Below are 22,983 nucleotides of genomic sequence, written 5' to 3' on the forward strand. Positions count from 1 at the left end.
AGCATAAACTCACACCAGCTGACATGGCAAAACGTGTTGTGATGGGCCGGTGGTTCGAGAACAAGATCGAAGAGGATCCTGACTTTCTTGATGATGTTTGGTTCAGCGACGAAGCACACTTCTTGCTCTGTGGGCATGTCAATAGCAAGAACAATGTGTTCTGGGGCACACAAGCCCCAGACAGAAGCCCTTGCACTCTGTGAAATGCACGGCATGGGTGGCCATCTCAAAACATGGCATAATCGGACCGTTTTGGTTTGAAGACGCAGACGAGGAGGCAGTCACTGTCACAAAGGAGCGTTACATTGTGGTGCTCAACAAGTTCTGGAGGGGACTTGGGAGACGTCGTGGCGTGAATCGAGATCTGCAATGGTTCCAACAAGATGGGGCAACTCCACATACAGCCAACATCACCCGAGTGGTCTCCGCATTCACCCGATCTGAACCCCACAGATTTTTTTTTATCTCTGGGGGTTCTTGAAGGACCACGTGTATGAGAATCGTCCTCAATCCATTTCTGAACTGAAAGTGGCCATCACCCAGAAGATTCGTGCCATCAGGAAGGAAGAGTGTGTCAGGGTGATTGACAACTTCGCTCGTCGGCTTCAAGTGTGTCTAAGGCGCAAAGGCGGTCATTTGGAACATGTGCTCTAATAAATGTATCCTTTGAGCTAGAGACCTCAAATCTTCAGTTTTTTAATTGTTATCATATCAGCTTCCAGGAAATGTAATCTTTTTTGGAGTTTCTTGTCTGAGTAATAAATTATTATCATGTTAATGGGTTCCATCTATTTTGAGACACCCTGTACTTCTACCAAGTTTGGTGAAAATCCCATCACTGGTTCACAGGTTAGCACATTAACAGAATTTTTACCTAATGGAACCTCAAACCTGTGACCGCTTCACCCCATCATCTAATGAGTTCATCTTTCCATCATTATAATATTTTTAGCAAGTTTGGCCAGGTCCATTTAGCCGTTCTTAAGTTAGCACCGTAATGAAAACCTATCACGGAGGACGGACGGACAGACAACCTGAAAACAGAATGCTTCTGGCAACTTCGTCAGTGAAAGCATAAAAATAAGCTCAGGCTTGTCCATTTGGGGAAAGTGCAAATTCCAGCAATGAAGCACAAATGCTAGAGATTCCATCACAAACCACATTTACGAGTGCGTCCTCCAACACAGCAACGACTCATTAACCTTCTAACCACTTCTAGTTTCAACTGTTATTCAACCGCAATGCCTGTACAACAAACCTTACAGGTAGTGATGGGATGTTAAAAAAATAATTTGTGACCAAAATAAGTTCCATCAATGATGTAAAATGAAGTAAAACATGTGAAAAAGGATATTTTATAACATGTAATTGTTGTTATTGTCTGCATGCTCCTTCTATGTATTTTTTATGTTTTTCTATAGCTTTGAGAAGTATTACTATACTTTATATAATTTTGTGTTCCACTCCCGTGTCCTTCTAAAGGGTTCCCACTGTCATAGATTAATAAATGGTACCTTTGGAACCACTACATTAAGCTCCCATTCCCGTGTCTTCTTCCTCAATCCCGGAAAGACGAGCTTGTAAAACGGGCATCTATATGTTCAAACGGACACAAAATTTTGTTCCAAGTAAATCCATTATTAGCTTTCCAATGGTACTAATTTTATGATTTTATGACAGCAGCGAGCAGGATTGTCTACAATAAAGGTCGATGCCCCACTTTCAAAACAGGCATGATTATGAATACACGGACAATTTTTGTTCCAAGTACTGAAATCGATTACAATACAGTCATGCGTCGCTTAACGTCCAAGATACGTTCATGGAAACGTGACTTTAACCGAATTGGACGTTGTCCGAACATAGGACTTGAAAGTTGCAATAGCCCCTTGATCCACAGGCTGAATCAAAGAGGTGGTATTCGTGCCGAAAAACATGCCGAAATCACGTGCGATAGCATTCACAGACTTGCCGCCCTCACGCTGTCTTATTATTTTCTGCTTCTCCTCCAAATCAATGCTCTTGCGTTGTTTCTTGCTGCTGCTACCACTAGGGCTGGTTGCGCTGCGTTTGGGACCCATGATTAACTTTAGGGTGGATTGATTTTAATAAAATCAAATGAAAAGACAATGGAATAACGCTCACGATACGCGGGGGTAATCGAGACTGGATGCTGATGATGCTGCGGCGCTGCCGATGAGGTAAAACCAAGCATACACTGTTATACAGTTTGTAAACTTTTTATTTCGTAAGTAAGGAAATCAAATTAAAAGTACTGTACACTGAATGAATGAATGAATGATCGTTTTAAGGCCATTTTTCCCCGCTAGAGCGGGGGTTAGCCTTGCGGGCCCCATGACAATCATGGTTCCCTGTTTGAGGCAATGTTTTCATGGCCGGATGCCCTTCCTGACGCCAACCCTTGGTCACGCTCTTACGATGCGCAGGGATACGGTGTACCTATTCTAAATTGGGGTACACACCGTGATCATTCATCCCAGCAAGCTGGTACTCAATTTGCCGACCTCGGAAGGATGACAGGCTGAGTCAACCCCCCTGGCGTTAATTCAGCGATCGACCGGGATTCGAACCCAGGATCCTAGGATCCCAAGCCGGCACCATAACCGCTAAGCCACCATAAGCCACTGTACACTACAATAGCCAAAAAACATAAACAGTAACATAGGAATTTCTTATATCTATCAAAACATATTATGGATATATAGTTACTGTACTGTATCATCATACACCTGGCAGCACAATCTATTTTGTTTAAGAACACGTGATGCATGCATGAGCGCGCCTGCTCTAAGGCCACTTACGTCCACTACGTCCCGTTGTCTGAATGGGTTTTTTTATCCCCATTATTTTCTTATTATTTTTATGGGCCACGGACGAATAAGCGATCGGACGTTGTTCAGACGGACGTAAAGCGACGCATGACTGTATTAGCTTTCAAACAGCACCATTTGTATTATTATATGACAATAGGAATGCTTTACACATGCACGAACATTTTATTAAGTGTACAGTATTCGCTATTCCTAAAATATAACACAAGTTAAAGGATTGCTGTAAATGATATTAATTTCACAACATCCTGTATTCAACATTATTTAAATAGTAATCCTCAAAACATAGTTCCCTTACCTAAAGTAAGAACCTCAACCTAAAAGCAACTGACTGATTTCCCGACTGCTCGGATCATAGGCTGGGCACCGTTCTTCCTCGTAGTTTTGATCCTTTCAGCCCAGAACCTCTCCAAACTGTGGGTCCACAACCGCGGTCACGGATCCCATCAGCAGATCCACAGCCTCAGTTGCGTCCAGGCAGTCGGTCAACCCATCAATGCAACATCACCAACCCAACTCTACTCGCTCGAGGATTTAATGTATTGTTGCGGTTCTAGGAACTGGCTCCGAAGGCAATTACAACCAACATACAGGTCCTTTAGTTAGTTACCGGTCCTTTAGTTAGTTTAGGTCCTTTAGTCTCAATAACACAAGTCGAGAGTAGTCCCATCCTTTTGTATAGTGGGTTGATTGTGATAAAATGCATTTGTGAGGGTTAGAAAGGTTTTTCCCCTTTTTCTCCCCATTTCCTAAAGGTAATTGTGAACTCCGTACGAGCTTCATAGCAAGCACTGTGCAACATGGGTGCAAGCTAATTACCATATCTCCACCAAAGCAAGTTTGAATCGCGTGCCAAGGCTAAACTGCCACCTTGCTTAACCCCACCACAATCTTCTTCACAATTATCTCACAACCATTATCATTTATTAGTACACATTTTTATTTACACCTCGTTTTTATTTCACGTTAGGTTACATTGCATAAGTTCATCATACATGCAGTTCATTGCTCCAAGACTCAAAGACACCACAATCGGATAACAACGACGTCACCTCCACCCACACAGCTTACCCGCATTCCTCCTCCATCATCTAGCGCCACCACAGACACCGCCGCCAACTTGGGAGCATGAGGGGAAAGGCGCAAAGAATGGTGGTGGTGAACGACATTCTCCCTCTTCAAAACTCGATAAAACACTCGAACAACGAGGTGCTAATTGGCCACTGGTGCCTCATTGACACCTCATTCGCCCATACAAACAATTAGAGCTCCCAGCATTCGCACCTGTGCCTGTGACATGTCCAGAGAACGAGCCCATGTTAATTGAGGAGGACCCGTCGCGTGGCACTGCGGGAGGGCGGAGTGAGCTCCAGTCATGCTCGTGGTCTCGTGTGGGCAGGACTACCTCTCGGGAAAGCGGGAATTGGCCAATCGGCAGCCGTATTCACACCACGGGTTGTTTTTTGATCTAATTGTAAGCCACGCCCTCGCTTGGCGACTATAAAAGAGTTTTGAGCAGCGACTTGGGCGCGTTGGTTTTGGCTTTGGTGCTCGTCTGGTCCTGTGCTAGGTTTGTGGTGCTTCAAGGGTGGACGATTGGGGTTCAAGTGGTGATGCTCACATTTGGCGGATTGGAGCTGAGAGCTGGAGCAACGTGTGGTTGGAGCGAACGCCGTGCAAGATGCATCTTAGGGCTGAGCCAAGCCACACACATATACTCTTTTCAAACGTTATGCTCATCTCACGCGTTCTTTTTCTATCCTTTCTCTAAACCATTTTACTTTGGAACGCAGGAGCAACAATGATTACAAGAGCATCAACGATTAGTGGCTTTGCCGCGGCCAAGCTCCTCTGGAGTGACCACCACTGATGTGCACTTTTTCACAGCTTCCTCTTGCACCACCCACCCCACGTACCTCTATGCTCACACACCCCAACATCATCAGTATCCCTCCTCTCAACCCTTCCCCTTAGCGTTTGGGTACCGGGATCTCGACGGGCCCTTGCCCGGTGATCCAAGAGGCCGATACACCTCGTACTATCTCATTCTTTCTATACTTATCTCCTTTCCGCGGATAGTCTGATTGGGTACCCATGTCTTGTGTATAGCCGGTAGGGAAGGCAGAGAGATAAGTTCTGCTCCTCGTCGTTTTGCTTTACTATAAATCGTTGCACCCTCAATTGCTTGTGACTGTTATTCTTTTGTACATTAACCCTGCATTCCCCCATACTGATTCATTTTGATTGCCCTTTTTGTATATAAAAGTCCTTCAATTTCCCCTCCCCCACACGCCCCACATTTTGCATTACACATTTGGTTTGGAAATAATAAACTCTTCTTGTTGAACTCTATTTCCGATCTGTATGTGTTTGTCCTTTCCCTATTGGTCCAGCACTGTCCGCACATAGGTTAGTCTGGGAGATTATAATTCCCCAATTGATTGGCTCTCATCCAATTCCCCCTCATAGTAGACCCAAAACATGTGGGTGTAATAGTATTATCACATACAGGCAGTCCCCGGGTTACGAACGCCCGACTTACGAACGCCCGTACTTACGTACAGACCTCCGTAAAGCCTATTATTTAAAAAGCGAGTTACATACAATGGTTCGTACTAACGAACGGGCGGACTACTTTGCGCGACGCTCAAAACAATGCGCGTTTTCAGCGGTTCGTCGGCCCGAGGGAGAACAACGCCACACCGTCGTCGCCATTTTAAGTCAGATCGCGTAAACACTGTTGTGTGTGTTGTGTTTTGACTTAAAATTTTCATGTGTTTACCCTCGTAATCATGGCTCCAAAGCGTAAATCTGATGCAAGTGATGGTGATGCATCGAAGAAAAGGAAAACGATCACGATTGAAACGAAAGTGGAAATAATAAAGCGATCGGATAGAGGTGAAACGGCAACAAACATTGGAAAAAGCGTTAGGCTACGGTCGGTCAACGATCAGGACAATTATAAAGGACAAGGGGAGAGTAATGGTGCATGTAAAAGGCTCGGTCCCGATGAAAGTGACAATTATCACTAAGCAATGCAGTGGTTTAATTATCGAAATGGAAAGGCTTTTGGCAATTTGGTTAGAGGATCAAAATCAGCGTAATATTCCTATTAGCCTTGGCTTAGTGCAAGAAAAGGCTCGAAGCCTTTTCAGTGATTTAAAAGCTGCACGTGCAGCAAGTGAAGGTGCTTGTGATGAAGAATTTGTTGCGAGTAGGGGTTGGTTCAACCGTTTCAAAGGGAAGGTAAATTTACACAATATTAAAGTGCAAGGTGAAGCAGCGAGTGCCGATGCAAGTGCTGCGAGTTTCCTGAAATGTGGAAAAAAATTATTGAGGAGGGAGGTTATGTGCCTGAGCAAATATTTATTGTAGACGAGACTGGCTTATTTCGGAAAAAAAATGCCTGAAAAGACATACATTTCAAAAGAGGAAAAAACTGCTCCAGGGCATAAGGCATCCAAGGATAGGCTAACGTTATTGCTTGGTGGTAACGCATCCGGGGATTGCAAGCTTGAGCCTATGCTTGTGTATCGCTCCCTAAAATCCGAGGGCATTTAGCCGAATCATCAAGGCATCTCTTCCCATTATTTGGAAGGCAAACACAAAGGCTTGGGTACCAACAGCTCTCTTCGAAGATTGGTTCCTGAACTATTTTGTTCCTGCTGCTGAATGTTATTGCTTGGCCAAGAAGATTCCTTTCAAAATTCTCCTTGTGCTTGACAACGCCCCCGGACATCCAAGCACTTTAGATGACCTTCATCTTCACGTTTCAAGGCATGCAAGACATCAATTGGAACGAGAGTAAGTGTTAAACTTTAATCATTATCTTTTCTTTTCTATCTAAACAGTTTAAGAAATGTTTCTTTAATGTTTTTTTATACCTATAGATGTTTTAGGTAAAATATATACAATATAAAAACATTGCCTCAAACAGGGAACCATGATTGTCATGGGGCCCGCAAGGCTAACCCCCGCCCTAGCGGGGAAAAATGGCCTTAAAACGATCATTCATTCATTCATTCATACTAAGACAAACATCTATCTATAATTCCAGTAATCTCTGTGTGTTTGTTTGTACGTTTGTACGTTTGTTTGTTTGTCTGTGACCGCTGTTTCTCGACAACCACGGGTCCGATATACTTTAAACTTGCCAGGTATATTGCTGGGGACCCGAGGATGTGCCTTTTCAAGGTTTGAAATTAATCGGACACGTACTTACCGAGCTATGGCGATTTAGCCGTTCGCCGTTCGCTTTGGCGTTGCGAATGGACCAAACCATTGCATGTAAATAGAGGGGGGGGTTCTGTGGTCGTTGCGAATGGACCAAACCATTCATGTAAATAGAGGGGGGGGGGGCGGTTCTGTGGTCGTTACTGCCACGTGGTTTCAAAGTTTTTTTTTGTTGTTGTTGTTTGCACGCATGTTTTTTTGCACCCACGTACGGGCACGCCCTAGGATGTTTACACACACACACCCCTACACAAAATTTTTTTTTTTTTTTTTTTTGGCAAGGAACGGGCACCCACGTACGGGCACGTCCTAGCTTATATATAGTACGGGCATGCCCTAGTTTGACTAATTGACGCTAGATGTGAACTGTACGTAACTGTTCCGACTTACATACAAATTCGACTTACAGACAGACTTAAAAACGGAACTCGTTCGTAACCCGGGGACTGCCTGTAGTTACAACTCCGATCACACATTCCATTGTACGATAATACATTAAATCATGCTGATCTTACCATAAATATAACATGTCCACCAACCAGCAAGTACAACCCCAATCACCTATGGATCAAACTGTTATTCAAGTATTCAAATAGTTGTTTATAAATGGCTTCTTACATGCTGCCTTGTATACTTGCCACCACTGAAATTGGTTTAAAAAAAATATTTTTTACAGCATAGCCCTCAAGGCAAAGCTGTCTAGAACAGTGTCTGTCTGTCCATATGTATGTCCCTCACAAATGTACACCAATCAGAGCTGAGGATCTGGTCAGATGACAGGGGTGATGTGATGTGATTACGTCTGTGATGTCATTATGGCGTACAACCGCCGACTCCACACACTGCCACTTTGATTTATATGCCGTTCAGGCCGAACGTATCCTCTAACCTGTCATACATGACAATCACCATGCTCTACCTTTATGTGTTTCATTCAGTGTGAAACACAAACAAACCCATTGTTAAAATGACCATCAAATATTGAAAGGCGTTATGGGTCTTTGAACGACTCAGTACATATAGGCCATAGGCTTCATGCCTTACCTTGCAGCCGCTGCAAACAAATTAGCACAGGTTTCTTAACGCAGTAGTTGTTTTCATAATAATAGTAATAATTAGGTTAATAATGACATCATAAAAATAATCGTAACACTGCAATCCCTTTGTCGTGGCTGCAAAGTTACTGGATTGAAGCGGTGTACGATTCATGGATGACTCGATGAGAAGCGGTGTACTAAGTATCGTGGGAGCAAGGAATTAGCCTCGGTTTCTTTATGCAGCAACATCATCTTCATAATAATAATAATGACGCTAATAACATTTATAATGTATTTCTATATCATATAAATATTTCATTAATAATATTTTTACGATTCGTATTGTATTTCACCAATTGTATCTGATGTCGTTTTATGATCTTAAAGAAAAATATTTTTTAATCTGCTAACTGCAGCTCCCTGTGAGCATACATCGGTACATCGGACTATTTGTTTTAATCTATTGATAAGTTCAGTGCTGTGTGTGGTTGCTCTCAGTCCTATTTATTTTACCTGCACAACGCAAGCACACACACACCTTTTAGTAATAAATGTAATACACAAATAAAAAAAAGTACCATTTGTCCAGTGATTTTGTTTCTGTTTCAAAGCAAAATTTCTCCTCATTTGTACAAAGTCGAACTTTGAAACAATACACATTGTTGTGTTGATCATGGGGATGCATACCTGCTGACTTGGCCAAGTGTTTCCCTGCTGGCCACCAAAGGCAGGCTGTTGACCTAATTGTGGTGCATCAATGGAAACCTCTGTGGGCCCTGGAGCAGCAATTCCACTCTGTGAGACCTGCTCTCCAGATGAGCCTGAACCTGAACTTGATGGACCCTCCAATGGTCCTAAGAAGGGACAAAGAAGTTGGAGGAAGTTAAAAAGATGGCTGACAAATTTGTTTAAAAAAAGTAATTAGTCTCAGGAAAAACACAATTGAACCACCTGCAGTAAATGCAGATACATTGGTCCACCGTCTCTGTGATTATCCTGCTTTTTTGGCTCTCACTTCGACATGTAACCCAATGACTCCAACTCACAACTCCATCTCTATATGCACCCCAACCCCCATATCAGTACCAAACATTCTCAATCATTTAGCTATGCATCCTTCAACTATATCTCTTAGTTCACCAAATCAGATTGCAACATTCCAAACTCATGGACCTCTTACTAAAGCTTGCTGTGCATTGACCATGATGGCTATGTGTATGAAGCCCTCTCAGCCAAACTTCAATTACCGATTATCCTCCCATCTCAGCTCTCTTTCCCTAATCTTTGGCAAGGTCAACTGCTATCATTTCAGCAAGCTCAACTGCCATCATTTCAACAAGCTCAACTGCCATCATTTCACTCACTCACCGCAGGCAGGTTGGTGGTCTTTCTGTCTTCTACCGACTCCTCTCTGGCTTTTCTCCCCCAGCTCTCTCTGTGCTCTGTCCCCCAAATATTCCTACAGGTCGCACAAGATCTGCCAGCAACCCTCTTATGGTTAAACTGCCAAAATCAAGACTCTCTATTCACCTTCACTCTTTCATTCCTCTTTTCTCCCACCTCTGGAACAAACTCCCTCACTCTCTGCAATCCCACTCCTCCCTCCAGGTCTTTAAAACAGCTGTTCACCACCATCTCTTATCTTCCCCCATCCAAAAGCTTGATCTTTTCTACCCCCGCTAATTCACCCCAGATACACTTTTTTGAAATACCAACTTCTTTCCTGGAAGTCCTTGCAGTGTCCATGTGTTTTATATATCTCCCACCCCCACCCCCATTCCCACGCCTCCCCACCCCAAGCCCTCTCCCTCCCACAGATCTCCCGAAATGTTGTGTTTGTGTGCTTCCCCCTCTCTCCCCATCTTGTCTACCGCTCCCCTTATTATATGTTTTATGTGTCTGTTTGATTTTTTTTGTGTGATTAATGTTAGCTCTTTCACAAGCCTCGATCTTGTACACAAAAAAAGAATAGTAATAAATATTAAAAGCTTGGCATTGGTCCTCAAACCACTTCCTATGATGGGAACTTGAGGTCTCGCCATAAAGGTCACAATTATTGTTTCATTACTTATTAATTTGTGTTTCCTCACAAGTGTAACAGCATATCAGGCTCCACAACCAAGATGGCGTCCATAGCAAAGGAGACACTATTGCCTATTTTGGCAAGAAAAACAGCTTTTTATAGGCCTGTAATGATGTCAGGTTCTACAACGCTTAAATTGAAGGTGTCTCATAGTTCCTTCTTTTAACTCCATATATTACTGCTTGCAAGGCTTCATAGTTCCTAGCAACTGTATTTTTTATTATTAACAGGAAAAAAACCCCAAAAAACCAAGATAGTGTATGCACTAGAACGAGGTTTATGCAACAAAATATATGAGCGAATGCGAGTAATTTGTTCAGTCAAATGACCAAATTGTGATGTCCACATTGTCCACTTATTTCAAAGTTCATGGCGAAGATAAAACAAAAGGGAATTGGAAAAGAGGCAGAGAAATTACCAAGCATTAAAAAATAGAAAAGAGTATCTACCTTGTTCCGAAGTCTGTGGCGGTTGTCCTTCCGATGGAGAAAGTGCAGGTGGGACACTTGGTACCTGTGCATAAACAAAACAAAAATTCTCTTCAAAATTGACAATTCTGGTGACAGTGAGAAGGGAAAATCCACTGTTAATTACCGTACCAGACTGGACAGCTCAAAACGCCAAACACACTTCTGCAACATAAAAGGCCAAAAAACAAAATTATCTCAAGAGAACAATGTATCTGGGCCAATTTTAAAGGCATAACAGTTGATGGGTCCTTCCTCCCACTCCTTCTCCTCCCTCATCCCACCCTCCCCATCTTCCCTACAAAGTCCTACCCCACCCCTTCCCCTCCCTCATTCATACCCTCCCCTGCCACCTCCCACCCAACCCCATCCCTCCTCCTCCCACCTCACCGCTGTCAACTGTCTTGTCTTGCAAATGAACAAGTCAAACATCGAAGAATAGCACTCAAAGTTGAGAAACAAAGTCATAACAGATATTTAAGCAAAGAGACAAACAAGTACAGATACATTCAAAGTACACCGCCCCCATGCCAAGTAAATAAATAAATAACATCCTCCAGCGTGGCATTGCCGGGGAGCCTTCGGCACATAGAGATGGTATTGGGAAGGAGAGGTGTACAATAATTGATTGATTAATTGCATAATTAAAATCAATAAATAAAGATCGTAAAATAATTTCTTCATCAATTGGCTAATATAGTGTTGCGAATATGGAATTTGGCCTCCATATCCGCTTGTAAATATTCCCCTATTTTCTCCAATACTCCCCAACTTTCCCCGATCCCCCATTCCCTAGTCCCATTGCATGTAAATAACAATCAGTAGAGCCGACCTTCCCCTTATTCCCCCATTAAATGTCGTGCCCAGGTCCACCGCACCACACGTAGACAACTTTCGGACATCTTCCTAGTTATTCTTATTCTATGTCAGTTAAGGCCTCGTCTCCATTAATTATGACTCTTCGTTGCACCAGAATGTGATTATATGGCATCAGTAGTGAGTTTAGGACCTTTCCCATACCTCCTTCCATCTTCTTCCCCAACAATTACAACAACAACAGAGGAGATGGCGGCGGAGCGGGGGAGGATGCGTCCTCACACCGGCTCGATTAGCTCCAGACCATGCGCTCCACGGGGTTACCACGAAGGGGCTCCTTGTCAGCTCCTCGTCAAGGGCGGAGCCTGGTGAACCCCCCGCACGCACCCAATGAGAAGCAACGTGCCGATTCCACGAGGCGGAGCTAACGAGCCGAGGGCGTGTCACTCCCCGCCGGATATACGCGCCACGCGCCGGATGTGACGAGAGATGCGCACCCAGCTTGGAGAAGGAAAGCCACCTGCGAGCGCTGAGTCAGATGCGCACCCAGCTTGGAGAAGGAAAGCCACCTGCGAGCGCTGAGTCAGATGCGCACCCAGCTTGGAGAAGGAAAGCCACCTGCGAGCGCTGAGTCAGATGCGCCCCCAGCTTGAGCAGACAAGACGCCATCCGAGCGCTGCGACCTCCCCGCATCTCTGGACCGGACCGAGTCGATTCTGACCTTTGAGCCCAGGTGCACCTGGAGCCATCGCTACCCGCCTGTCCTTTCCATCAATCCCCGTGTGAGTCAGCGTTGTCCTGTTTACCTGTCGTCTGTTGGGAATAATATAAGATTGTGTCTAAGTGCTTGTCTTTCTATGCTGTCCCTCTTGTAGTTGTAATCTAACCTTCCGCCTTAATATAACCTCCTCCGGAGGTCTTGAGAACTGAACCCCTGGTGTCGTATTGTGTTATTGTAATCCAGCCGGGTGTCTTCTTTTTCTTATTGAGCCAGCATCGCGCGGCTTCGTCAACGTTCGAGTACAATCGGGTAATTTGTGCGGACACGACGGCCATTCCGCTCGGCCCACCTTAACATCAAAGTCGTGTCTGTAACAATTGGTGTCGAGGAGTGGAATTCGAACCCGGGACTAAATTAGTTAGGCCCAAATTTTGGGAGGGAAAATCGGTTCGGAGCGCGTACTGCGCTCGACAAAATCGAGCCGGAGCGCGGTCCCGCGGTTACTGCGCTCGACGAAATTATAACGGCGAAATTTCGAATTTGTGTTACGAAACTCGAATTTTGAAAGTCGCGCCATGGCGGATCAAGACGGCTGGGGTCCGGTAGGGGAGAGTGAAGCAGGGTCGGTCCAGGACCAAATTGAGGGACATGAGGGACATGAGGAGAGCGAAACAGCGAGGGTAGCAGGCACGCAAAATGGCGCCTCGCAAGAGCGCGCGGTAGCCGAGCCCGCTGTATCACCGGGCTTTAACATGCAGCCGATTGACATACAGGCCCTCATTGCGCAGCTACAGGCAGCTGTACAGATGAGTATGGGGAGCCAGATTGAGCGATTGGGTGAGCGGTTGGGGAACCGGATGGATGCTCAGAGTGAGCAAATGAGGGTTGATAGTGGGCGAATGGAGGGCCAAATGGGGGTAATGGGAAACCAAATGGGGGTAATGAGGGACGAAGCGAGGGGTACCGGTGAGAAGTTAGACAATAATTTTGAGGAGTTAGACAAGAAAATTGGGAAGTTAGACAATAATTTTGAGGAGTTAGACAAGAAAATTGGGAAGTTAGACAATAATTTTGAGGGGTTAGACAACGGGATAAAAGAAGTGAAAAATGGGTTAATGGGGGTAGAAAATAGAATGGCTGCCCAGGAGAATCAGATAGAGGGAGTGAAAAATGGGTTAGAGGGGTTAGAAAACAGTATGGAAGGCAAATTGAGGGACATGAGGGACCAAGCGGAAAGGGAAGTTAAACAAATGGAGCAGCAGATAGAGGGGGTCAGAATGGGGGTAGAAACCAAACTGGATGCTCACAGGGAGGAAATGGAGCAGATGAGGGTGGCATCTGGGCAGGAGATGCAAGTGATGGGAGAGGAGATCAGAAGAGGAGTGAGTGAGGAGGTCGGAGGAGTGCGCGAGGAGGTGAGGCACTGTAAGGAGCGCATGGAGAAAGAGGTGAGAAAGGGGACTGTAAAATTGCAAGGTGGTATAGAGGTCCTGACGCAGGAGGTGGAACAGCTGACGGAGGGACAAAAAGAACTAACGGAGCAGGTTCAAAGGAACACTGCGGTATTAGGAGGGTTAAAAGTGACACAGAAAGAACTAAAAGACGACTTGATAGCGACGAAGAGGGAATGCCAGATGGTACGTGGGGGACTGACAACGAGGTTGGACGAGGTGGTAGAGGTAATGGAGACGAAGGACCGGCAGGTGAGGACGCACATGGAAACGGTCAAGGTAGCCTTGGAGGACGAGCTTGAGGAGACGTACCGGGGAATAAAAGAGGTGAAGCACAAATTAGAAGAAGTGGAAGAAGGGATGAGTGAAATTAAGAAGCGACGGAGAGGGGATAAGAAAGAGATAAAAGAGGAGATAAAAGAATTGGTCCGAAGTCTGTGTTCGGATCGTGATGATGTGCTCATTAACCGGATGAGGGATTCGCAGGTGATGGAGGAGAAGCGAAGAGGAAGAAGACCTGGTGTAAGTGGTGACCAATATGGTCGTGCGTATGATGCGCCAGGGGATTTAAGGAGCTTGGGGGTCGAGATGGACCCGGGTGTTCGTGAGAGGCCGTTGGTGAAGTGTGCGTCAGGTCTGGTGTGCGAAAAAGGAGGTGTGCAAGAAAGTCCGACCCTGGGGTGTGTGAGGAAAAAGTGCGTGCCAAGGAGTGAGGGTGCTGGCGAGAGTGAGTCGGTCGTAGCGCGTGTGCGAGGAAGCACGTGGAAGCGCGGTGTGGTGAGTGTTACAGAGGGTGTGACGGGAGAGTGTGCGCAAGAGTATGCGCGAGAAAGGTGTGTGACGGACAGGTGCATGAGGAAAGAGTGCGCTGTCAGAAGTAAGGAAGAGTGTCCACCTGTGGTGAGTGTTACAGAGGGTGTAACGGGAGAGTGTGCGCGAGAAAGGTGTGTAACGGACAGGTGCATGAGGAAAGAGTGCGCTGTCAAGAGTAAGGGTGAGTGCGTTGTCAAGAGTGGTGGTGAGAGTATTGAGAGTGACAAGGAGAGTGAGTTAGTTGTGACAGGTGAGCGAGGATGTACACCTGGGATGGAAGGATGCACACCTGGAATGGTAGAGCGTGAGTGGGAATGCACGCTGGAATTAGTGGTGAGGCACGTGGTTGGGTGTGCGAATGAGAGCACACCTGTGATTGTCACAGAGGAGGTGACTGAGGAGGGGGCGCGAAGAGGTGTTTTGGTGAGGTGTGCGACCAACGAATGTGTGCCAAAGTGTTCGGTGGTCAGGTGTGTGACCAAGTCTGTGAGTGGAATGAGAGTACCTGGGTGTGTAAGGAAAGGTACGACGAGGAGCATGGGCACGGCTGGATGTGTGAGCAAGGAACGGGCTGCGGGGTGTAAGCGTCCAGGTGAAGCATCGACGTTAGACGGGGTAGAATTTAGAACGACTTATAGCCGAAGCAGGCCCTCGGTGCGTGCCGGGCCTCGCTTTGAACGGCCGCGTCCAGGCTCCACTAGGCGGAGCTGGCAGCCCGATAGGAAGGGTCGTCATGGCGACCACTTTTTGGTGAGGCATTCCGGCAGGTCGAGATCGGGACATTGGATGGCTCCACGCCGAGGTGATGCGTGGGATCTCGGCCCGGGTAAGCCCCCGTCCCTGCACCGAGTGCCGGACGCATCCAGCCGCTGGCACAAAACAACCAGCATCCATTGCTTGGCTTTACGAAGCCGGGCTTTGGACAGGAATTGGCGCACCGAGAGGTATTAGTGAGTCGACTGGGTGATGAGGTTAGTGTTTTGGACCCAAAATTAGAGAAAAGCAAAATTTGATGATTGGCAAGGGATTGGCAGTAGTGATTGGCAGATGATGGGTAGTGATTGGCAAATTTTTAATTTGTTGCAATTTGATGTGCAAAATTGGTAGGGAGAGACCCCCGATGTGGTGGGATGGCAAATCCACCATCCCTCACAGGTGGGGGCAAAGGAGCACTAGATTATGGGGTGTATGGCAGTGAAAACTAGCCCGGGTGGGTTAGGATATGGTGTGTAGGGATCTAGCGAAGATTGACATTAGGTGACGTTAAGTTTAGTTAGTGACTGATACCTGTAGTGGGGACGCAGGTAGATTAGTATGGATGATAATGACGTGGGAGCGCAATAGTTTAAAGGGACGACTGGGAAGCGCAAGTTTCAGAAGGGAGTAGTTAGCTGAGATGATGCTGTGTGTGTGAGGATTGAACAAGTGTGATTGCACAGGTGTGCAACTGGACAGGTGTGTGGAGCAGTGTATGAGTAGTGAGTGTTGTGGATCAGCGCGAATGCGCTTGGGGAGAGAAGGGTGCAGGTGGCACCAGGTGTGAGAGCACAGGTGTGCAGGTACAGGTGTGTGGAGAGAGTTGGAGTGAGTGGTACGGAGTGGTGTGCATGGTGCGAAGGTGTGGATGGGGGAAGAGTAGACCCCTTTCACGAGTACCCGGGGCGGGTAGTGTAAGTGTTAGGTAGGGGGTACAGGTAAATTGTGGTTGGATATTGGCATTTGTGGTGCGGGTGAAAGAATGGTACATGGATGGGTGCATTAGTGTTGTGGAAATGGCTGGGCGTGTAGCCTGTTAGTGTGTGTAGTTGGTTGGGCACTCCACCACTGTGAGGATGTCGGCCAGGTGAGGCCGCAGGTGGGCTCTGGGAGCCGGTAGAGTTGTGGATGGGGCCCGAGGATCCGGAGGACGGACCCGGGTAGCCCAGTGCCAGAGAGGGCACCGAGTGGGGAGAGTGCCAGAGGGCCTTCCCCAGGTAGTTAGGTTAGGGCAAGGAGCAGGTAAGCTCGGAGGCAACTGCAGTGGTGGAGGTGTGCAGGTGGGTAGACCCACTGGGAGAGGTACACGTCGCAGCCCTGAAATTGTGCGAGGGCACCGAGAGATGAATCGGGGGAGTGAGACCCCAAATTGAAGAGCACCACAGTTTGGCCAATGGGAATTGGTTTTTAGAACCCATAGTGTAAGAGGGCCAATGGTTTGGCCGGAGGAAGACCCCGGGTGGTGTAAAGTTGTTAAAGTCATTTAGGAAATAGTTAGGATTGAAGAACCTGTCGCACCATACGCAGCCACTTACCTGTGGTGATGATGATGACTCCACACCTGTGTTTTCTTTGTTTGTGTTGCAGAAATGAGAATTGCTGTTGGATTTGTGAGACGCATCACGACGTGGATGAGACATTGGGGTGATTCCATCTCTCCCTCCCTAGGAGGGACTGATGATGAGTTGGAGATGGCAAATTATGATGTTGAGTTGGAGATGGCAAATTTTGATGAGAGTTGAAAATGGCAAATTTGATTGGTTAGGAGGGAGAGGAGACGAATTTGGTATATGGGAGGAACGGGGAAGACAGTAGGGATGTTTGTTGATTTGTAAAGTAGATGTTTATGGGTAGTGTTGTGTTGTGTGGATACAGTAAGGGGTAAGGGAGGGGCCATGTAGGTTACCTGGTGGGGGGGGGGGCGTACGATAGGAACGTACCTGTCTCACCTGGTTCCCATGTGCCCCCAGTGTGCATCACCTTACATTGCGTGCACTTTTGCGCCCTTACCACCTTACTCACTTGTCTGCTTCTTTTGTCTCCCACCTCCGAGGATCTGGCTTTGGGGTAGAGAGAGAGGAGAGAGAGGTGCTGGCTGCGCAGTTGTGGGCCTGCACTTTCGCTGTTTGCTGCCGGGATCGATACACCATATGGACCGCAATGTTTGTGGCCACCCACAATGGACCGCAGTTCGTTTGCGGCCAAGCACCACCCGGGGATGGACCTATGGGTCAACGTGGCACCTATGCCATACAGGTGAACCACTTTTAGTTGACACCAAGTGCACCACAAGAAGAGCAAGAGACACCTGCAGGGTTAGGGGTTGTCGCATTTATTTTTATTCCAATGAACAATGGTGACTGCACCGATTGGTGGTGGGGTGGTGCTTTTGATGCTGGGAAAGGGTGCTCTGCACGTTATTAAAGGCCGTCGGCCACAGAGCACTCGTGGGTTGGTGTATCGATGTTGGCAAGCGCGCTCTCTCTATGCATAACATCTGCATGTGTTCCTCCAAAAACAGGTCCTGGATCGTAGTGTAAATAGCAGCGTAGTCTTGTAAATAATGCTCCCTACCGGCTGTATGTTTAGTTTGAGAATTCTTTCCGGATTCGGTTATCCTGTGGGTGTGTTTCTGTGAGGAGAAGGGTGCAACGTCGCAGGGGGACATATTTACTCATTTGTGAATATCTGTAAAACTGTCGCACTCAGGGTAGAGTTAATAGTAGAGGGAACTACATTGCGTGCCACACTAAAGTAGGTAAAAATTTATCGGGTCGGGACGCCCCGAGGGTAGAGAAGGGTGCAATGTTGCGAATATGGAATTTGGCCTCCATATCCGCTTGTAAATATTCCCCTATTTTCTCCAATACTCCCCAACTTTCCCCGATCCCCCATTCCCTAGTCCCATTGCATGTAAATAACAATCAGTAGAGCCGACCTTCCCCTTATTCCCCCATTAAATGTCGTGCCCAGGTCCACCGCACCACACGTAGACAACTTTCGGACATCTTCCTAGTTATTCTTATTCTATGTCAGTTAAGGCCTCGTCTCCATTAATTATGACTCTTCGTTGCACCAGAATGTGATTATATGGCATCAGTAGTGAGTTTAGGACCTTTCCCATACCTCCTTCCATCTTCTTCCCCAACAATTACAACAACAACAGAGGAGATGGCGGCGGAGCGGGGGAGGATGCGTCCTCACACCGGCTCGATTAGCTCCAGACCATGCGCTCCACGGGGTTACCACGAAGGGGCTCCTTGTCAGCTCCTCGTCAAGGGCGGAGCCTGGTGAACCCCCCGCACGCACCCAATGAGAAGCAACGTGCCGATTCCACGAGGCGGAGCTAACGAGCCGAGGGCGTGTCACTCCCCGCCGGATATACGCGCCACGCGCCGGATGTGACGAGAGATGCGCACCCAGCTTGGAGAAGGAAAGCCACCTGCGAGCGCTGAGTCAGATGCGCACCCAGCTTGGAGAAGGAAAGCCACCTGCGAGCGCTGAGTCAGATGCGCCCCCAGCTTGAGCAGACAAGACGCCATCCGAGCGCTGCGACCTCCCCGCATCTCTGGACCGGACCGAGTCGATTCTGACCTTTGAGCCCAGGTGCACCTGGAGCCATCGCTACCCGCCTGTCCTTTCCATCAATCCCCGTGTGAGTCAGCGTTGTCCTGTTTACCTGTCGTCTGTTGGGAATAATATAAGATTGTGTCTAAGTGCTTGTCTTTCTATGCTGTCCCTCTTGTAGTTGTAATCTAACCTTCCGCCTTAATATAACCTCCTCCGGAGGTCTTGAGAACTGAACCCCTGGTGTCGTATTGTGTTATTGTAATCCAGCCGGGTGTCTTCTTTTTCTTATTGAGCCAGCATCGCGCGGCTTCGTCAACGTTCGAGTACAATCGGGTAATTTGTGCGGACACGACGGCCATTCCGCTCGGCCCACCTTAACATCAAAGTCGTGTCTGTAACAATAGCATACCTCAACCATCAGTGTTTCATCTGAAGCTGTAACTTTTTCAAAATTAATTCAGTCTTTAATCGAAAAAATTAAATAACTAATTGATTAATTGACTAATCAATAAATAATTAACCGATTAATTGATTAATCAATAAAACAAAAATATCTTTTATAGCCACATCACTCATCACTGTCATGTCCGAATATCAGCTTCCTAACTCAAAAGGTGCCTGAGATATTGCCCAGATGAGAAAGAAAATAAATAAGTGATTAATAACAAAAATAAATAAATAATAATCGTAAAATAACAAAATTATTAATTAATTGGCTAAAATAATATCTAAACCACCACAGTTTCTTTTGAATCTGAAACTTTAAATTTTTAAAAATTAATCAAGTCATTAATCGAATAATTAAATAATGAATCGATTAATCAATAGATAACTAAATACTATGAACAGCCAAATCACTTGTTCATTGTCATGTCAAAATATCAGCTTCCTAGCTCAAAAGATGCCCGAGATATTGCCCAGATGAGAAAGGAAATAAATAAGTACTTAATTAATCGATAATAATTTAGTAATTAATTCATTAATCAATCAAAAAACAAAAAATACCATTTTGCCAAAGTACTTGCTCACTATTGTGCCGAAATTTCAGCTTCCTAGCTCAAAGGATGGCTGAGATATCGCCCGGACAAACAAGAAAGAAAGAAAGAAAACAAACAAACAACCAGAGTGAAAACTGAGTACTCCCTTTCAGCGCGCGTCATCGTCGGGCACAGACTCATGCAGCGCCTGGAGATGGAATATGAAAGGAGCGGTTTACAACAAACAAGAAAATAAGCAAGAAAGAAAGAAAGAATGAAACTGGAGTGAAAACTAAGTACTTTCTTTCAGTGCGCGTTATCGTCGGGACACCTTCAGTGCCTGGCGATGACGTCATGCAGTGCCTGGAGATGGAATATGAAAGGAGCGGTGTACAACAAAGCAAATGGAAAGGTAGGAGAATGGTGGAACAGGGTTCAGTTTGCATTACCAAGCAGCTTGTAAAGCGCTCACCACGTGGCTTAAGCACTCAAACTAACACTCCAACTCAATGGTTGATAAGAGACAGCTGGCTTGGCAGGCGATTAGCGATTCATACTTAGGAATATGAGGCATTCAATGAGCACTTGGAGTTCACTTGTTTCATCGCTTCACTCATTGTAATCATCCTATGATGTTAATCGTTCCATTAATTTGATTTATAATCTAATTTATTTTGCCTTCCATTATTTTGTCCCAAGACAGATGGTGATGGCAACACTGAAATGGACGAGAGTGCCAGAAATAGAAGATAGGTGGGTGAAAGGGACGTTTAAGGGAACAAAGAGAAGAATTTTGGTTGGTACTGGGATGTCAGAGGAGTTCAATGTGAACATCGGTATGACACAAGGTAGCGCTCTCAGCCCACTCCTGTTTATCATGGCGATGGAGCTGGTAAGCAGGAAGGTAGACATTGGGATGGTTCTTCAGAATAAAAGTTAGAAAAGTCATGCTCCGAACACCTAAAAAATTTTGTATGCATGAAAAAACCCTTGTGGTGAAATTTTAAGCCATTTGGACTAAATTTAGGGGTTGCACACAGAGTTTGTAATTTCACATATTTGGCTCGCATAAATGTTTGGAGTTGATTTATTTTTCTCCACTGCTATACTTTTGATTTTGACCATTACAGTTGACCTATGACCTTGCGATGTACTGCACATTTTGAAGTTGTTTTTAAGTTAATCGAATACAGTACAGCTGTACTCTGGTGTATGCAGTTGCTCTCATTGAAGAGTACAATCGTCTCCTGACAAGGGATGAACAGCAAACCCAGCATCTGCTTCAAGTTGTGACAGAACATCGCAAGAGGTTTCCCAATTGCAGGAAATCAACGCTCATCGGGCACCAATGAGTGGCTGGCAACCATGAGTCACTGTGCAACCCCTAAAACTTGATGTATTCAAAAAATATTGCACAGGCAGAAGTTTTACCTCAATACCACTCCCTTGGTGTTTTTACCACTCCCTTGGTGTTCCCTTAGTATGCATGCAAAGTTTCGGGTTTCATGGTTTTGGAGTTATGGAGGAGACACACAGGACACACACACACAGGACACACACACACACAGGACACACACACACACACAGGACACACACACACACACACAGGACACACACACACACACACAGGACACACACACACACAGGACACACACACACACAGGACACACACACACACAGGACACACACACACACAGGACACACACACACACACACACAGGACACACACACACACAGGACACACACACACAGGACACACACAGGACACACACAGGACACACACACAGACACACACACACACACACACACACACACACACACACACACACACACACACACACACACACACACACACACACACACACACACACACACACACTTATTATAGATGTACTGAAATGTAGAAAAAAAATAGGACAACTGGACATGTAGCTTATCTGGGCCCTGGCCTAATGTTGTAACCCAAATTTGGTACCATTCTGGCTGGTGGGTCTGGAGAACAAGATTTATGAAGGAATTTACGCAACTGCCATTTTAACCGGCCATTTCAACACACTTTCGGTAACGTGATCGGTATGACCTCCCGAATTTAATATCCTTAACCTGGCCTAATACCATAACCCAAATTTCGTAGCATTCTCACTGTTGGGTTTGGAGAAGAAATTTTTTAAAGGCATTTACTAAATCCGCCATTTTGACACACTTCCGGTCACATGACCAGAACGAGTTTTACAAGTTTTGCAATCCCCGTTACCAATCAGGAGCGGAAAGTTGCTGCCAAAATTCACCCGGATCGGTCCAGCGGTTTGGCCAGAAAAGTCGAAAAAGGCGACGGATGAACAGATGGTGCACAATGACAACACCTTATCTGGAATTTCAATTTCAGATAAGCTAAAAAGCTGTCTATACCTAGAAAGGCACTCATGGGGCACATAGTCTCACCCTGCACGTTCATTCTGAACAAAAATAGCATAATTAACTGAACACGCTACTATTATGGCCCACACCTATTATGGCCTATATACTGGTATCGTCCATGTACCCTATTATGTCACATAGTTTCTTGGCATGGGTGATGAATGTCATACATTTAATTATTCACTCACATCAGGTCATAGATCAGATATATTAAGTTTCAGATTTTTCAGGTAAATATTTCAATTCAACCAATTATGGCTGGAATACCATTTCACTAATACTGTCATCGTTATCACCCATGGGGAGTTGATGACATATGCCAAGTTTCAATTTTTTTCATTGAGTGCTTTCAGAGAAAATGATGTCCAATTTTTTCCTTTAATCCAATATAGCTGTCTTACCATGTGACATATGACATCACAGTAAGGAATAAAATATTATCCATGGGGAGTCCCTCCTATGTTTAAAGTTCCGCATCAATCGGCCAAGCAGTTGCAGCAGAAAACATTTTTAATGAGAATTTAAATTCAACCAATTATGGCTGGAATACCACTTCACTGATGACATCATCTTTATCACCCTATACCATATAAAAGGACGTGAACGTCCTTGCAGTGTTGCCAAGTTTCAATTTTTTGTGTTGAGTGGTTTCAGAGAAAATGATATCCATTTTTTTCCCCTTTAATCCAATAGAGCTGCCATATCATGTGACCTATGACGTTAGACTTAGCAATAACATTTTCTCTATGGGGAGTCTCTCCTTTGCTTAAAGTTTTACATCGATTGGCC

At 45.7% G+C, this 22,983-nt stretch overlaps 1 protein-coding gene across 24 annotated transcripts in view; it reads right to left on the minus strand.

Annotated features, from left to right (window-relative positions):
- The window catches only part of CHERP (calcium homeostasis endoplasmic reticulum protein), a 66,108-nt gene that overhangs the window by 6,573 nt on the left and 36,552 nt on the right, over window positions 1-22,983 (minus strand). For 15 of the 24 annotated variants that reach the window (XM_078773679.1, XM_078773646.1, XM_078773674.1 and 12 more), the window contains 3 exons: window positions 10,655-10,718; window positions 8,810-8,976; window positions 3,924-3,971 (listed from right to left, as the gene is read on the minus strand). In XM_078773679.1, coding sequence (XP_078629805.1) covers window positions 3,924-3,971; window positions 8,810-8,976; window positions 10,655-10,718 — 279 coding nt within the window. The remainder of the gene's footprint in view (window positions 1-3,923; window positions 3,972-8,809; window positions 8,977-10,654; window positions 10,719-22,983) is intronic. The other 9 variants (XM_078773702.1, XM_078773697.1, XM_078773695.1 and 6 more) reach the window with 1 other exon arrangement.

The sequence above is a fragment of the Myxine glutinosa genome, chromosome 1 (assembly GCF_964187855.1).
Source record: "Myxine glutinosa chromosome 1, kmMyxGlut1.1, whole genome shotgun sequence".
Classification (NCBI taxonomy): domain Eukaryota; kingdom Metazoa; phylum Chordata; class Myxini; order Myxiniformes; family Myxinidae; genus Myxine; species Myxine glutinosa.